This window comes from Phalacrocorax carbo, chromosome 34, assembly GCF_963921805.1.
Source record: "Phalacrocorax carbo chromosome 34, bPhaCar2.1, whole genome shotgun sequence".
NCBI lineage: Eukaryota > Metazoa > Chordata > Aves > Suliformes > Phalacrocoracidae > Phalacrocorax > Phalacrocorax carbo.
The window spans coordinates 317,556-332,475 of record NC_087546.1 but is presented as its reverse complement, the minus strand read 5'-3'; the positions used below and the strand labels follow the sequence as shown (position 1 = coordinate 332,475).

Genomic DNA, 14,920 nt, shown 5'->3' with positions numbered 1-14,920 from the left:
CCAGTTACCCCATAATTGTACAACACCCCCCGCCAAAAATACACCCCCCCCACCCCCAAACTGGGATGTCTCCAGTTCCCCCATACTGGGACACCCCCCCACCCCCAGTTATCCCATATTACAGTTCACTCCCCCCCCCAAACTGGGACACCAGTTAACTCCCCCCCCCCCTTTTCCCAATTAACCCATACTGGGGTGTCCCCCCAAACTGGAACCCCCAGTAATTTCCCCCCCCCCCCAAATTGAAACATCTCCAGTTCCCCCATACTGGGGTGTGTCCCCCCCAAACTGGAACCCCCAGTAATTCCCCCCCCCCCCCCCAAATTGAAACATCTCCAGTTCCCCCATACTGGGGTGTGTCCCCCCCAAACTGGAACCCCCAGTAATCCCCCCCCCCCAACTGAGGCATCTCCAGTTCCCCCATACTGGGATCCCCCCCCCCAAACTGGGCCCCAGTGACCCCCCCCCCAACTGGTTTGGGGAGGGGGCGGTAAAAAAAGCGTTTATTGTATAAAAAGAGTTAAAAAATAGGCCCGGGCGTGGCCAAGCAGCGAGGCGGGGCTGGGGGAGGGGCAAGAAGGGGCGTGGTCAGGGCTGGGTGGGTGTGGTTATACTGGGGGCGGGGCTCTAGGGTGGGGGGGAGGGGTTGGTAGGTGTGGCCCGGCATCGAGCAGGGCGGGGCTATGCGGAGCCAAGCCGGGGTGGGGGTTGGGGTGGGCGTGTCCCGGGGGCGGGGTGGGCGTGTCCCGGGGTGGGCGTGGTCAGTCGGAATCCACCGGCTCCCCCTTCAGCAGCAGCTTCTTCCCGTCGCGCGGCAGCAGCCCCTCCCCCCGTGGGCGGCGACCCTTTGCCCTTGGGGGGGAGGGGAAGGGGGGGAGGGATCAGGGACCCCCCCCCCCATAACCCCCCCCATACCCCACCCCTTCCCCCTCAAGGGGACCCAGGTAGCCGGGACCCTGAGACCCCCTCCCCAACACCCCCCCCTCCAAAGGGGGACCCAGGCATCCAGAACCCCACCCAAGGGACCCTCACACCCCCTCCCCCCCCCCATGAACCCCCCCCCAGCCCCCCAAGGGACCCCCATGTGGGGGGAACCCCCCCTCAAAGGGACACCCCCCCCCCCAACCGGGGGACGCATCCACTCCCCCTCCCCGCGGGAAACCCAGGCACCCACGACCCCCACCCCAAAGGGACCCCCCCACCCCAAAGGGACCCCCCCCACCCCAAAGGGAGCCCCCCCCCGCGATGGGGGGCGGGGGGGCCCAGGCGCCCGGGACTCACGGCCGGGGGGGGGGGGTCGCCCTCGCCTCGGCCGCCTCCAGCGCCTCGTTGATCTCCTTCAGCATCTCGTAGCGACGGCGCCCGCGCACCTGAACCCCCCCGCGACCCCCCCCAAAAAAAGGGGGGGGACCCAGGCGTCCGGGTTAGGCCTGACCCCCCCACCCCATGTGACACGCCCCCACCCCCCAAAACCAACTGATAGGTCTCCCAGAACCCCCCCAAGTGCCCCTGGGACCCCCAACTGCCCCTGGGACCCCCCCCAAGTTACCTCTGCGACCCCCCCCAAGTACCCCCAGTAACCTCCAACTGCCCCTGGGACCCCCCCAAGTTACCCCAGGACCCCCCCAGGTTACCTCTGGGACCCCCCAAGTACCCCCAGGAACCCCCAACTGCCCCTGGGACCCCCCCAAGTTACCCCTGGGACCCCCCCCAAGTACCCCCAGTAACCTCCAACTGCCCCTGGGACCCCCCCAAGTTACCCCAGGACCCCCCCAGGTTACCTCTGGGACCCCCCAAGTACCCCCAGGAACCCCCAACTGCCCCTGGGACCCCCCCAAGTTACCCCTGGAACCCCCCAAGTTACCCCTGGGACCCCCCCAAGTACTCCCAGGAACCCCCAACTGCCCCTGGGACCCCCCCAATTGCCCCTGGGACCCCCCCCAAGTTGCCCCTGGGACCCCCCCCAAGTTACCCCAGGACCTCCCGAAGTTACCTCTGCGACCCCCCAAGTACCCCCAGGAACCCCCAACTGCCCCTGGGACCCCCCCAAGTTACCCCAGGACCCCCCCAAGTTACCCCTGGGACCCCCCCAAGTACCCCCAGGAACCCCCAACTGCCCCTGGGACCCCCCCAATGGCCCCTGGGACCCCCCAAGTTACCCCTGGGACCCCCCAAGTACCCCCAGGAACCCCCAACTGCCCCTGGGAGCCCCCCAAGTTACCCCTGGGACCCCCCAAGTTACCCCTGGGACCCCCCCAAGTACCCCCAGGAACCCCAACTGCCCCTGGGAACCCCCAAATGCCCCTGGGACCCCCCAAGTGCCCCCTGGGAGCCCCCAAATGCCTCCTTGGAGCCCCCCAACTGTCCCCTGTGACCTCCCCCCCCCAAAGTGCCTGTGAGGCCCCCCCACAAGGCCATGGGACCCCCCCCAAGTGTCCCTGGGACCCCCTCAAAGAGCCCCTGGGACCCCCCCAAGTGCTCCCTGGGATCCCAAACTGCCCCCCCACCCTGGGACCCCCAAATTCCCTCCTGGGACCCCAAATTTCCCCGAGACCCCCCCCAAGCACCCCCGAGTCCTCCAGCTGCCCCCCAGGACCCTCAACTGCCCCCTGGGAGCCCCCAAGTGCCCCAAGGAACCCCCAAATTGCTCCCTGGGAACCCCAACTGCCCCAGGGAGCCCCAAATCCCCCCTAGGGACCCCCAAATTTCCCCTGGGGACCCCAAATTTCCCTCCAGGAGCCCTAAAGCCCCCCTGGGAGCACCCCCAGCTGCCCCATAGAACCCCAGATTGCCCCAGGGACCCCCAAATCCCCCCCTAGGGACCCCCAAATTTCCTCTGGGGACCCCAAATTTCCCTCCAGGAGCCCTAAACCCCCCCCGAGACCCCCCCCAGCTGCCCCATAGAACCCCAGATTGCCCCAGGGACCCCCAAATCCCCCCCTAGGGACCCCCAAATTACCTCTGGGGACCCCAAATTTCCCTCCAGGAGCCCTAAAACCCCCCCCGAGACCCCCCCCAGCTGCCCCATAGAACCCCAGATTGCCCCAGGGAACCCCAAATCCCCCCCTAGGGACCCCCAAATTTCCTCTGGGGACCCCAAATTTCCCTCCAGGAGTCCTAAACCCCCCCTGGGAGCCCCCCAGCTGCCCCATAGAACCCCAGATTGCCCCAGGGAACCCCAAATCCCCCCCTAGGGACCCCCAAATTTCCTCTGGGGACCCAAATTCCCCTCCAGGAGTCCTAAAGCCCCCCCGAGACCCCCCCAGCTGCCCCATAGAACCCCAGATTGCCCCAAGGACCCCCAAATTCCCCCTTTGGACCCTCTAATTAACCCATAGGACCCCAAATTCCCATCCAGGACCCCCAAACAGCCCATGAACCCCCCCCCAAATTGCTCTCTGGGACCCCCAAGCTCCCCCCCTTGCCCCCCCCCAGGGCTCACCTGCAGCTGGAAGACCTCGGGATCGGGGTTCAGCACCCGCTTCTTGAGCTCTCGGGGGCTTCAGCCAGGGGTGGAAGGGCTGGGGGGGGGGTCGAGAAGGGCTGGAACCCCCACATTTGGGGGGGGGAGGGGGACCCCCACCATCTGGGGGGGGACCCATGCATTTGGGGGGGGAGGGGCACCCACCCGCCACCCCCCATGGTGGGGACCCAGGCGTTCGGGATGGGGCGGGGGGTGGGGGGTGGGGGGGGGGAAGGTAGGTGTTGGGGAACCCCCACCCCAGGGACACCCTGGTGACCCCGCCCCCTCGCCCCAGGCCCCGCCCTCACCCCGCTTGGCCCCGCCCTTGGCCCCGCCCCTCTTGCGGAAGTTCTCCTCCTCGGTCTTGCGGTCGCGGCCGGGGCAGGCGCAGACGCGGACCTCGAAGCAGCGGCGCCCCAAGATCTGACCCCTGGGGGGACCCAGGAGTCCGGGGGGGGCACCCTTGGACACCCCCCGCCCCCCGGCAGGGGGACCCATGTGTCAAGGGAAAGCCCCACCCCCCCACCCCTCCCCCATCCAAGGGACCCAGGCATCCGGGGACACCCCCCCCCCCCCCCCCAAGGACACCCCCCCGCCAACCAAGGGCATCCCCCCCCCCTCCCCCAACCAGGGACCCAGGCATTGGGGGACCCCACCAGGGACCCCCCCCACCCAACCCAGGGACCCCCCACCCAACCAGGGACCCAGGCATCCAGGGACCACCAAGGACCCCCCCCACCCAAGGGACCCAGGCATTGGCGGACCCCCTCGCCCCCCCAAGGGACCCTGGCATTTGGGGACCCCCTTGACCCTGGCATTTGGGGACCCCCCTTCCCCCCTAAAACAAGGGACCCAGATGCTCAGAGACCCCCTTCCCCCCCCGCGGGACCCTGGAATCGGGGGACCCCCTCAACCCCCCCATGGGACCCTGGCATTTGGGGACCCCCTTCCCCCCAACCCAAGGGACCCCCTTTCCCCCCACCCCACGGTACCCCGGCATCTGGGGGGACCCCCTTAACCCCCCATGGGACCCCGGCATTTGGGGACACCCCTCGCCCCCCCCCATGGGACCCTGGCAGCTGGGGACCCCCTTCCCCCCTAAAACAAGGGACCCAGATGCTCAGAGACCCCCTTTCCCCCCCCCGCCGCGGGACCCCGGCATCGGGGGACCCCCATTCCCCCCATCCCAAGGGACCCCCTTTCCCCCACCCCACGGGACCCCGGCATCTGGGGACCCCCCTCGCCCCCCCATGGGACCCCAGCATCCAGGGACCCCCTCAACCCCCCATGGGACCCCAGCATCCAGGGACCCCCTCGCCCCCCATGGGACCCCGGCATTTGGGGACCCCCATTCCCCCCATCCCAAGGGACCCCCTTTCCCCCCACCCCGCGGGACCCCAGCATCTGGGGACCCCCTCACCCCCCCATGGGACCCCAGCATTTGGGGACCCCCTTTCCCCCCCATCCCAAGGGACCCCCCTTTCCCCCCACCCCACGGGACCCCCGGCATCCAGGGACCCCCTCAACCCCCCATGGGACCCTGGCATTTGGGGACCCCCTTTCCCCCCACCCCATGGGACCCCAGCATCCAGGGACCCCCTCAACCCCCCATGGGACCCCGGCATTTGGGGACCCCCTTCCCCCCTAAAACAAGGCACCCAGATGCTCAGAGACCCCCTTTCCCCCCCCGCCACGGGACCCCGGCATCGGGGGACCCCCCTCGCCCCCCCCGCGGGACCCCGGCCTCGGGGGCAGGGGGGTGGGGGGCTCACCCCGGCCCCTCCAGCGTGAGGATGGCCAGGATCGGGCGCCTGTTCATGCCCCCCATGCACGAGCTGTTGCACATGAAGTTGTACAGCACCGTGGTACAGTCGGAGCCCACCTAGGAGGGGAGGCACCCATCGGCCCAGGGCAGGGGGCACCCCAAAACCCCCCCAGCACCTCCCCCCCGCCCCCCCCGAGCCGCCCCCAGGGGTCCCAAGGCGCGTATTTGAGGGCCTGGGGGAGCATTTTGGGGTCTAGAGAAGCATTTAGGGGTCCCTGGGGAGGCGTTGAGGGGGGGGGTGTGTGTCTCCGGAGGGCATTTAGGGGGTCCCAGGGGTGGTATTTTGGGGTCCTGGGGTGATATTTGGGGATCTCGGGGGGGGTTGGGGTGTATTTGGGGGCGTCAATGACACTATTCAATGCTCTGGGGGGTAATTTGGGGCGGGGGGATTTAAGGCTCCCAATAGGTTTACAGTCACTGAGATGGTATTTGGGGGGTCTCGGAGCATATTTGGGGTCCCCAGGGGGGATTGAGGGGTCTCAGGGGTCTATTTAGGGGTACCTGGGGGGCGTTTGGGGCTCCTGGAGTATATTAGGGGGTCCCAGGAGGCATATTTGGGGGCTTGGAAGAGGACTTAGGGTCCCAGGGGCGATATTTGGGGTTCAGGGGGGGTACTTGGGGTGGATTTGGGGTCACTGGGGGGGTGTTTAGGTGTCTTGAGGGATATTTGGGGGTACCTGGGGGGATTGGGGGTCCCTGGAGGGGTATTTGGGGGTCCAGGGGGGTATTTAGGGATCCTAAGGGGGGTATCTGGTGACCCAAAGAGGTTCATGGGGGGTATTTGGGGGGTCCCAGGAGAGGGTTTGGGGTCTAGGGAGGTATTTGGGGGTACCTGGGGGGGGGATTTGGGGTCCCAGAAGAGTGTTTTGGGGTGAATGGGGGGATATTAGGGGTCCCAGGGGGGATATTTGGGGGTACATGGGGGGTGTATAGGGGTTGCAAGGAGGGTATGGGGGGTCGCACACAGATATATGGGGGTCCTGGGGGGATACTGGGGGGTCCAGGGAGTGTATTTGGGGGGTCCTGGGGGGGTATTCTGGGGTGGGGGGAGGTACTTGGGGGTGCTGGGGGGGTCCGGGGGAGCCTCAGGGGGGAAGTGGGGGTCCCAAGGGGTATTTGGGGTACCTGGGGGGGTATGGGGGGGTCCCAGGAGGTATCTGGGGGCCCTGGGGGGATATTGGGGGGTATTTGGGGGTACCTGGGGGTTATGGGGGGTCCCAGGGGAGTATTTGGGGGTCTTGGGGGGCCTCAGGGGGGTCTCAGGGGGGAAGTGGGGGTCCCAAGGGGTATTTGGGGGTACCTGGGGGGTTATGGGGGGTCCCAGGGGAGTATTTGGGGGTCTTGGGGGGGCCTCAGGGGGGCCTTGGGGGGGAAGTGGGGGTCCCAAGGGGTATTTGGGGGTACCTGGGGGGTTATGGGGGGTCCCAGGGGAGTATTTGGGGGTCTTGGGGGGCCTCAGGGGGGCCTTGGGGGGGAAGTGGGGGTCCCAAGGGGTATTTGGGGGTACCTGGGGGGTTATGGGGGGTCCTGGGGAGTATTTGGGGGTCTTGGGGGGCCTCAGGGGGGCCTCGGGGGGAAGTGGGGGTCCCAAGGGGTATTTGGGGGTACCTGGGGGGATACTGGGGGGCCCTGGGGGGATATTGGGGGGTATTTAGGGGTACCTAGGGGTTATGGGGGGCCCCAGGGGAGTATTTGGGGGTCTTGGGGGGGGCTTAAGGGGGGCCTCGGGGGGGAAGTGGGGGTCCCAAGGGGTATTTGGGGGTACCTGGGGGGATACTGGGGGGGCCCTGGGGGGATATTGGGGGGTATTTAGGGGTACCTAGGGGTTATGGGGGGCCCCAGGGGAGTATTTGGGGGTCTTGGGGGGCCTCAGGGGGGGCCTCGGGGGGGGAAGTGGGGGGTCCCAAGGGGGTATTTGGGGGTACCTGTGGGGGGGGATGGGGGGGGTCCCAGGGAGGTGTCTGGGGGGCCCTGGGGGGGATACTGGGGGGCTCTGGGGGGATACTGGGGGGGTCCCCGGGGGGGTATTTGGGGGGTGCCAGGGGGGCCCTGAGCGCCTGGGGGAGGGTCGGGGGGGTCACGTGGGGTGCCAGGGCGGTACGGGGGGGCGGGGGGGGGGGATCCAGGGGTCCGGGATGGGGGGCGGGGGGGGGGCGGGGGTACCTCGGGGGGCTCGTAGGGCACAGCCAACGCTGTGCCGCTTGGTGGTCTCGTCGTCATGGTAACGGGCCTGGGGGTTCCCCTCGACCCGGATCAGGTGCTGGGCGGGGGCCAGGCCTGGGGGGGGGCGGGGGGGGCACCCCCGGTCGGTCCCTGCCCCGGAGCCCCCCCCGCACCCCACATCGCCCCCCCACACCCCCAGCCCCCCAATAACCACCCCCAGCCCCACAATAACCACCCCCCAGACCCCCAATAACCGCCCCCAGCCCCACAATAACCACCCCCCAGACCCCCAATAACCGCCCCCAGCCCCACAATAACCCTCCCCAGCCTCACAATAACCACCCCAGACCCCCAATAACCGCCCCCAGCCCCACAATAACCCTCCCCAGCCCCACAATAACCCCCCCCAGCCCTACAATAACCACCCCCCAGCCCCACAATAACCACCCCCAGCCCTACAATAACCACCCCCAGCCCCACAATAACCACCCCCAGCCCTACAATAACCACCAACCCCCAAGCCCCACAATAACCACCCCCAGCCCTACAATAACCACCCCAGACCCCCCAATAACCACCCCCAGCCCCACAATAACCACCCCCAGCCCCACAATAACCACCCCCAGCCCTACAATAACCACCCCAGACCCCCAATAACCACCCCCAGCCCCACAATAACCACCCCCAGCCCCACAATAACCACCCCCAAGCCCCACAATAACCACCCCCAGCCCCACAATAACCACCCCCAGCCACAATAACCACCCCAGACCCCCAATAACCGCCCCCAGCCCCACAATAACCCCCCCCAGCCCCACAACACGCCCCCCCACAGCCCCCCAATTCCCCCCCCATCCCGAGGGGGGGGGTCCTCACCGTCCCCGGGCCCCCCACACCTCTCGTGGTGGGGGCAGCGTCGCACCACCTCGGCCACGTGCTCCGATTTCTTGTAGACGGCGACGGCGCGGAGGAGGGTCCCGGGGGGCGGCGGGACCCCCACCCTCACCTGCACCGGGCAGGGCTTGGCCAGCCGGCAGAACAGCTTGTTCAGCTCCGGGGAGTACTGGGGGGGCAACGGGGGGGGGCACACGCTTGGGACCCCGGCTTGGAGACCCCACCCCACCCCCCGACTGCCCACACACGTGGCTCCGCCTCTAGGACCCCCCCCCATAGCACCCACACACCTGGGTCCCCTATTAATCCCCCCCCCATAGCCCCCAGACCCCCGGGTCCCCCGCCTGAGACAGCCCCCCCCCATCTAGGACCCCCCCATAGCCCCCAGCCCCCTGGATCCCCCACCTAGGACCCTCCCGGACACCTGGGTGCCCCCACCCACCCCCTGGGTGCCCCCCCAAGCCCCCCCATAGCCCCCAGCCCCCTGGATCCCACACCTAGGACCCTCCCGGACACCTGGGTGCCCCCCCAGCCCCCCCCCATGGCCCCCAGCTCCCTGGATCCCCCACCTAGGACACTCCCATACACCTGGGTGCCCCCCCCAGCTCCCCCCATAGCCCCCAGCCCCCTGGATCCCCCACCTAGGGCCCTCTCGGACACCTGGGTGCCCCCCCAGCTCCCCCCCCATAGCCCCCAGCCCCTGGATCCCCACACCTAGGACCCTCCCGGATACCTGGGTGCCCCCACCCACCCCCTGGGTGCCCCCCCAAGCCCCCCCATAGCCCCCAGCCCCCTGGATCCCACACCTAGGACCCTCCCGGACACCTGGGTGCCCCCACCCACCCCCTGGGTGCCCCCCCAGCCCCCCCCCATGGCCCCCAGCCCCCTGGATCCCCCACCTAGGACACTCCCATACACCTGGGTGCCCCCCCCAGCTCCCCCCCATAGCCCCCAGCCCCCTGGATCCCCCACCTTGGGCCCTCCCGGACACCTGGGTGCCCCCACCCACCCCCTGGGTGCCCCCCCAAGCCCCCCCAATAGCCCCCAGCCCCCTGGATCCCCCACCTAGGGCCCTCCCGGACACGTGGGTGCCCCCCCGCCCCCAGGGTGCCCCCCCGGGACCCCCAACTCACGGTGCAGGTGACGGACTTGGCCGTCCCGGTCTCTCGGAAGCCGAGGCAGAAGTTGTGGTCGCCCTCGTAGTCCTCGGTGGAGGGGACCACGGGGGAGGGGGGCACCGGGGGAGGGGGCTCCGCCGCGGGGGGGGGCACCAGCACCTCCCCGGGGGGCTCCAGGGGGGGGCCCAGGGTGTCCAGCTCCTGTTGGGGGGAAGGGGGGCGATGGGATGGGGGGGGGGGGACGGGGGGGTTAGGGCACCCCCATGCTTGGGCGCCCTTCGGGGGCACCCAGATGCTGGGGTTTGTTTTGGGGAGGGGGGTCTCAGGAGCCCTGGGTCGCCTTTTGGGGGGGTCTCAGGACCCCAGGGTCCCTTTTGGGGGGCTCTCAGGAGCCCTGGGTCCCTTTTGGGGGGCTCTCAGGAGCCCTGGGTCGCCTTTTGGGGGGGTCTCAGGTCCCCTGGGTCCCTTTCGGGGCACCCAGATACCAGAGCCCCTTTTGGGGAGGGGGTCCCCTGACCCCTGGGTCGCCTTTGGGGGGGTCTCAGGTCCCCTGGGTCCCTTTCGGGGCACCCAGATACCAGAGTCCCTTTTGGGGAGGGGGTCCCCGGACCCCTGGGTCCCCTTTTGTGGGGGCCTCAGGAGCCCTGGGTCCCCTTTTTGGGGGTCTCCCAGATGCCTGGGTCCCATTTGGGGGGGGTCTCCGGACCCCTGGGTCCCCTTTTTGGGGGTCTCAGGACCCCTGGGTCCCCTTTTTGGGGGTGTCTCAGGACCCCTGGGTCCCCTTTTGGGGGCACCCAGATACTGGGGTCCCTTTTGGGGAGGGGGTCTTCAGACTCCTGGGTCCCCTTTGGGGGTGTCTCAGGTCCCCTGGGTCCCCTTTTTGGGGGTCTCAGGAGCCCTGGGTCCCCTTTTGGGGGGGTCTCAGGACCCCTGGGTCCCCTTTGGGGGGGTCTCAGGACCCCTGGGTCCCTTTCGGGGCACCCAGATACCGGAGTCCCTTTTGGGGAGGGGGTCCCCAGACCCCTGGGTCCCTTTTGGGGGGGTCTCAGGTCCCCTGGGTCCCCTTTGGGGGGGGTCTCAGGAGCCCTGGGTCCCCTTTGGGGGGGTCTCAGGTCCCCTGGGTCCCCTTTTGGGGGGGTCTCAGGAGCCCTGGGTCCCCTTTTGGGGGGGTCTCAGGAGCCCTGGGTCCCTTTTTGGGGGTCTCAGGACCCCTTGCCCCCCCCCACTTACCCATTCCTGCACGTGCTCGGTGAAGGACTGGATGCTGTCAGGGAGCCTGGGGGGGGGGTGGGGGGGGGGTGTCAAGGTCAGAGGTCACCAGGGTGACCCCTCCCCCCACCCCCGAGCCCCCCACTCACATGTTCCAGAGGTCGAGGAAGCCCTCGCCCCCCAACATCGGATCCAGCTCCTCCGCCATGGTTGGGGGGGGGGCGGCGGGGGGGGGGGGGGCAGCACCGGACGCCTGGGTCCCCTGGGGGGGGGGGAGGGGCTGCCCGGACGCCTGGGTCCCTTTTGGGGGGGGGGGAGGGGAGAGGAAAAGGAGTTAGAGCACCCGGAGCCTGGGGCCCCTTTTGGGGGGGTCACCCCGACCCCTGGGTCCCCCTTTTTTGGAGGGGGGGGCTTCACCCCGACCCCTGGGTCCCCCTTTTTTGGGGGGGGGGCTTCACCCCGACCCCTGGGTCCCCTTTTTTTTGGGGGGGGGGGGCTGTCACCCCGACCCCTGGGTCCCCCTTTTTTTGGGGGGGGGGGCTGTCACCCCGACCCCTGGGTCCCCCTTTTTTTGGAGGGGGGGGGCTTCACCCCGACCCCTGGGTCCCCCTTTTTTGGAGGGGGGGGGCTTCACCCCGACCCCTGGGTCCCCCTTTTTTGGAGGGGGGGGGCTTCACCCCGACCCCTGGGTCCCCCTTTTTTTGGGGGGGGGCTTCACCCCGACCCCTGGGTCCCCTTTTGGGGGGGGCTGGGGGGTGTCAGCCCGAGCCCGGGGTCCCTGCAGGTCAGCGCAGGGGGCGGAGCCACCCCCCCGCGAAGCCCCGCCCCCCCCCGTTACCCCGGGGAAGAGAAATGAGGTAAAACCCGCCCAAATCAGGCAACACCCCTCGCGCGGGGGGGGGGGGGGGGGGGGCCCGATCCGGCCGGTTTGGGCCGGTTTTGGGGGTGGGGGGGCTCCCCCCAATGAAAACCCCCCCCCATAGGGGGGGCCCAGGCGTTCGGGGGGACCCCAAAAGAGGACCCAGGTGTCCGCGCGACCCCCCCCCCTCCCCCAACCAGCCCCTCCCCTCCCCCCGGAGGACCGGGACCCCCCCCCAAAAGAGACCCCCCCCCTCCCCCACCCCGAGGGCACCCGGGTGTCCGGGTGACCCCCCCCAAACCCCCCCCCCCCCCGGGTCCGAGGGGACCCCCCGGTACCTCCGTCCGCTCCCGCCGCCGCACGCGCTGGGGAATCCCCGTTCCCGGCGTGCCCCGCGCGCGGGGGGGGCGGGGGCGTGTGGGGGGGGTGAAGCCGCGCCGCCATCTTGGGTGAGGGCAAAACCGGGAGGGGGCGGGGTTTCTTGCCCATCCAACCCCGCCCCCCACGCTGAATAAGGGATACAGCCCCTCCCCCACCCCCCCCCACCCCCCCCCCACCCCCCAGTGCCCTTTGCACGGGGGGGGTGGATCATTAACAGGGGCTCTGAGGGAGGAGCAGGCGTCCGGGACCCCGGCCCCCCCCCCACAGGGGACCCAGGCGCCTGGGTGACCCCCCCCACCCCCCCCACAAAGGGGACTTCGCCCCCCCCCCACCCCTCCCCCGCCCCCGAGGCTGCCCTGACGCTGAATCAGGTAGGGAGTGGGTCCGGAGGGCTGGGTGACACCCCCCCCCCGGACCCTTGGGTGGCCCCCACGGACCCCTGGGTGCCCCCCCCAGGTCCCCTGGGTGACCCCCAAACCCCTGGGTGACCCCCAGGACCCCAGGACGACTCCCCCCGGACCCTTGGGTGGTCCCCAAGACCCCTGGGTGCCCGTCCAAGAGCCCTGGGTGCCCCCCCCGGACCCCTGGGTGACCCCCAAACCCCTGGTTGCCCCCCCGGACCCCAGGGTGATCCCCCCACAGACCCTTGGGTGGCCCCCACGGACCCCTGGGTGCCCCCCCAAGACCCCTAGGTGCTCCCCCTGACCCCTGGGTGCCCCCCCGGACCCCAGGGTGACCCCCCCCGGGCCCTTGGGTGGTCCCCAAGACCCCTGGGTGCCCCCCTGGACCCCTGGGTGCCCACCCAAGACCCCTGGGTGCCCCCCCCCAGGACCCCTGGGTGACCCCCAAACCCCTGGGTGACCCCCCGGACCCTTGGGTGGTCCCCAAGACCCCTGGGTGCCCGTCCAAGACCCCCTGGGTACCCCCCCAGACCCCTGGGTGACCCCCAAACCCCTGGGTGACCCCCAAGACCCCTTGGGTGCCCCCCCAACACCAGGGTCCCTTTTTTGCAGGGTCCTGGTCCACGTCCCAGACGCCCGGACGCCCCCCCCCCAAACACCTGGGTGCCCCCCGCGGCCCCCTGTGACCCCCCTGACCCCCTGTGACCCCCCCGCGGCCCCCGGTGACCCCCCCTGACCCCCGGTGACCCCCCCGACCCCTGGTGACCCCCCCCGACCCCCGGTGACGCCCCCTGACCCCCGGTGACCCCCCCTGACCCCCTGTGACCCCCCGACCCCCCAAACACTGGGTGTGTCCCCCCCCCCGTGACCCCCCTCCAGTGCCCCCCGAAATGCTGGGCGCCACCCTGACCCCTTGTGACCCCCCCAAACCCCTTTGACCCCCCCCCAAAACCCTGAGCCACCCCCCCGCCCCCCTGTGACCCCCAAATCCTGGGTCACCTGCCCCCCTGTGACCCCCCCAACCCACCGTGACCCCGTGACCCCCCGTGACCCCCAGACCCTGGGTCCCCCCGTGACCCCGTGACCCCCCGTGACCCCCCGAAACCCCGTGACCCCCAGACCCTGGGTGCCCCCGCCCTCCCGTGACCCCCCGTGACCCCCAGACCCTGGGTCCCCCTACCCCCCCGTGACCCCCTGTGACCCCCCGACACCCCGTGACCCCCAGACCCTGGGTCCCCCCGTGACCCCGTGACCCCCCGTGACCCCCAGACCCTGGGTGCCCCCACCCCCCCGTGACCCCCTGTGACCCCTGACCCCTGACCCCAGGCAGACCCTGCAGACTGTGCCCTGCTGACCCCCGTGACCCCCGACACCCTGACCCCAGACAGGAGCCCTGGCAGGACTGTGCCCGCGCCCCCTGACCCCTGACCCCTGACCCCTGACCCCAGGCAGGAGCCCTGGCCGGACTGTGCCCGCGCCCCCTGACCCCTGACCCCTGACCCCAGGCAGGAGCCCTGGCAGGACTGTGGGCTGGCGGCCGCCCGCACGCGCCGCAACCGCTCGCGCTTCTGGTGCTTCCTCCCCCCCGCCGCCACCGTCCTCTTCGTCCCGCTGGAGCTGCGGGTGCTGCCGCCCCCCCCCGCCCCCCCCCTGCACCAGCGCACCCTCTTCATCGACCAAGTCGGTACGGGGGGGGCCGGGGGGGGGCGGGGGTTTGGGGGGCCAGGGGCAGCCATGCCTTGGGGGTCCAGAGGGACCGAGGCCATCGGGGGGGACACACACACGCTTTGGGGGTGCTCAGGGGGACTTGGGGGGCCCCTGGGGACTGGGGGTCCCCAAGGGATGGGGGGGGACGCAGATGGTTTGGGGGGGGGGCACCGGGGGTTGGGGGGCCTTGGAGGACCCAGCCACTGGGGGACAGGGGATGCCAGGGGGGTTTGGGGGGACGCCGGGAGACACTGGGGGGGCCTGCGGGCACCTGGGGCCCCCCCTCACTCCCTGCTCCCCCCCCAGTGCTGCTGGGCCCCCCGAGAACGTGTCAGTGGGGCCGGGGGGGGCGCGGGGGCAGCTCTGCGTGCGCTGGCAGCCCCCCCCCAACCGCTACCTGGAGTCCAGCCTGGCCTACGAGCTGGCCCTGCAGGCGCCGGGGCTGCCCCCCCGCACGGTGGGGATCGGGGGATCCGGGGATCGGGGGGGGGATCTGGGGGGTCGGAGGGTCCCAGCACATGGGGATGGGGGAGCCCCCTGTGGGCGCCGGGGTGATGCAGCCCTGGGGATCCAGCGGGTCCTGGGGGTCCCGGGGGGATCTGGTGCCTCTCAGGAGGGATTGGGGGGACCCAGTGGAGGGGGGTGGGATCAGGTGGGTCCCGGGGGGAGGGATATCCAGTGGGTCCAGAGTGGAGATCCAGTGGGTCCAGGAGGGAGGGGGATGGGATCTGGTGGGTCCTGGGGGCTGGAGTCCCAGCAGCCGCGGAGGGGATCTGGCAGGTCCCAGGGGGTGGGGGTGGGGCATCCGGCAGGTCCCAGGGCAGGGGTCCCAGGGGAGGGGGGCTGGGGGATCCAGTGGGTCCCAGGGGAGGGGGCTGGAGGGAATCCAGCGGGGGCTGG

At 70.4% G+C, this 14,920-nt stretch overlaps 2 protein-coding genes across 2 annotated transcripts in view; both read right to left on the bottom strand.

Moving 5' to 3' along the window:
• Positions 1 to 486: 486 nt before the first annotated feature.
• TP53 (tumor protein p53) lies at positions 487 to 10,972 on the bottom strand. Its single transcript, XM_064437622.1, is given in 10 exon segments — positions 487 to 852; positions 1,282 to 1,370; positions 3,443 to 3,521; positions 3,772 to 3,893; positions 5,236 to 5,345; positions 7,452 to 7,565; positions 8,328 to 8,514; positions 9,479 to 9,664; positions 10,694 to 10,739; positions 10,822 to 10,972. Coding segments are annotated over 10 exon segments (1,083 nt in total). The 5' UTR covers positions 10,881 to 10,972; the 3' UTR covers positions 487 to 761.
• A 3,696-nt stretch (positions 10,973 to 14,668) lies between these two features.
• POLR2A (RNA polymerase II subunit A) overlaps positions 14,669 to 14,920 on the bottom strand; it is a 44,479-nt gene continuing 44,227 nt past the window's right edge. The window contains exon 26 of the mRNA XM_064437603.1: positions 14,669 to 14,793. Coding sequence (XP_064293673.1) covers positions 14,669 to 14,793 — 125 coding nt within the window. The remainder of the gene's footprint in view (positions 14,794 to 14,920) is intronic.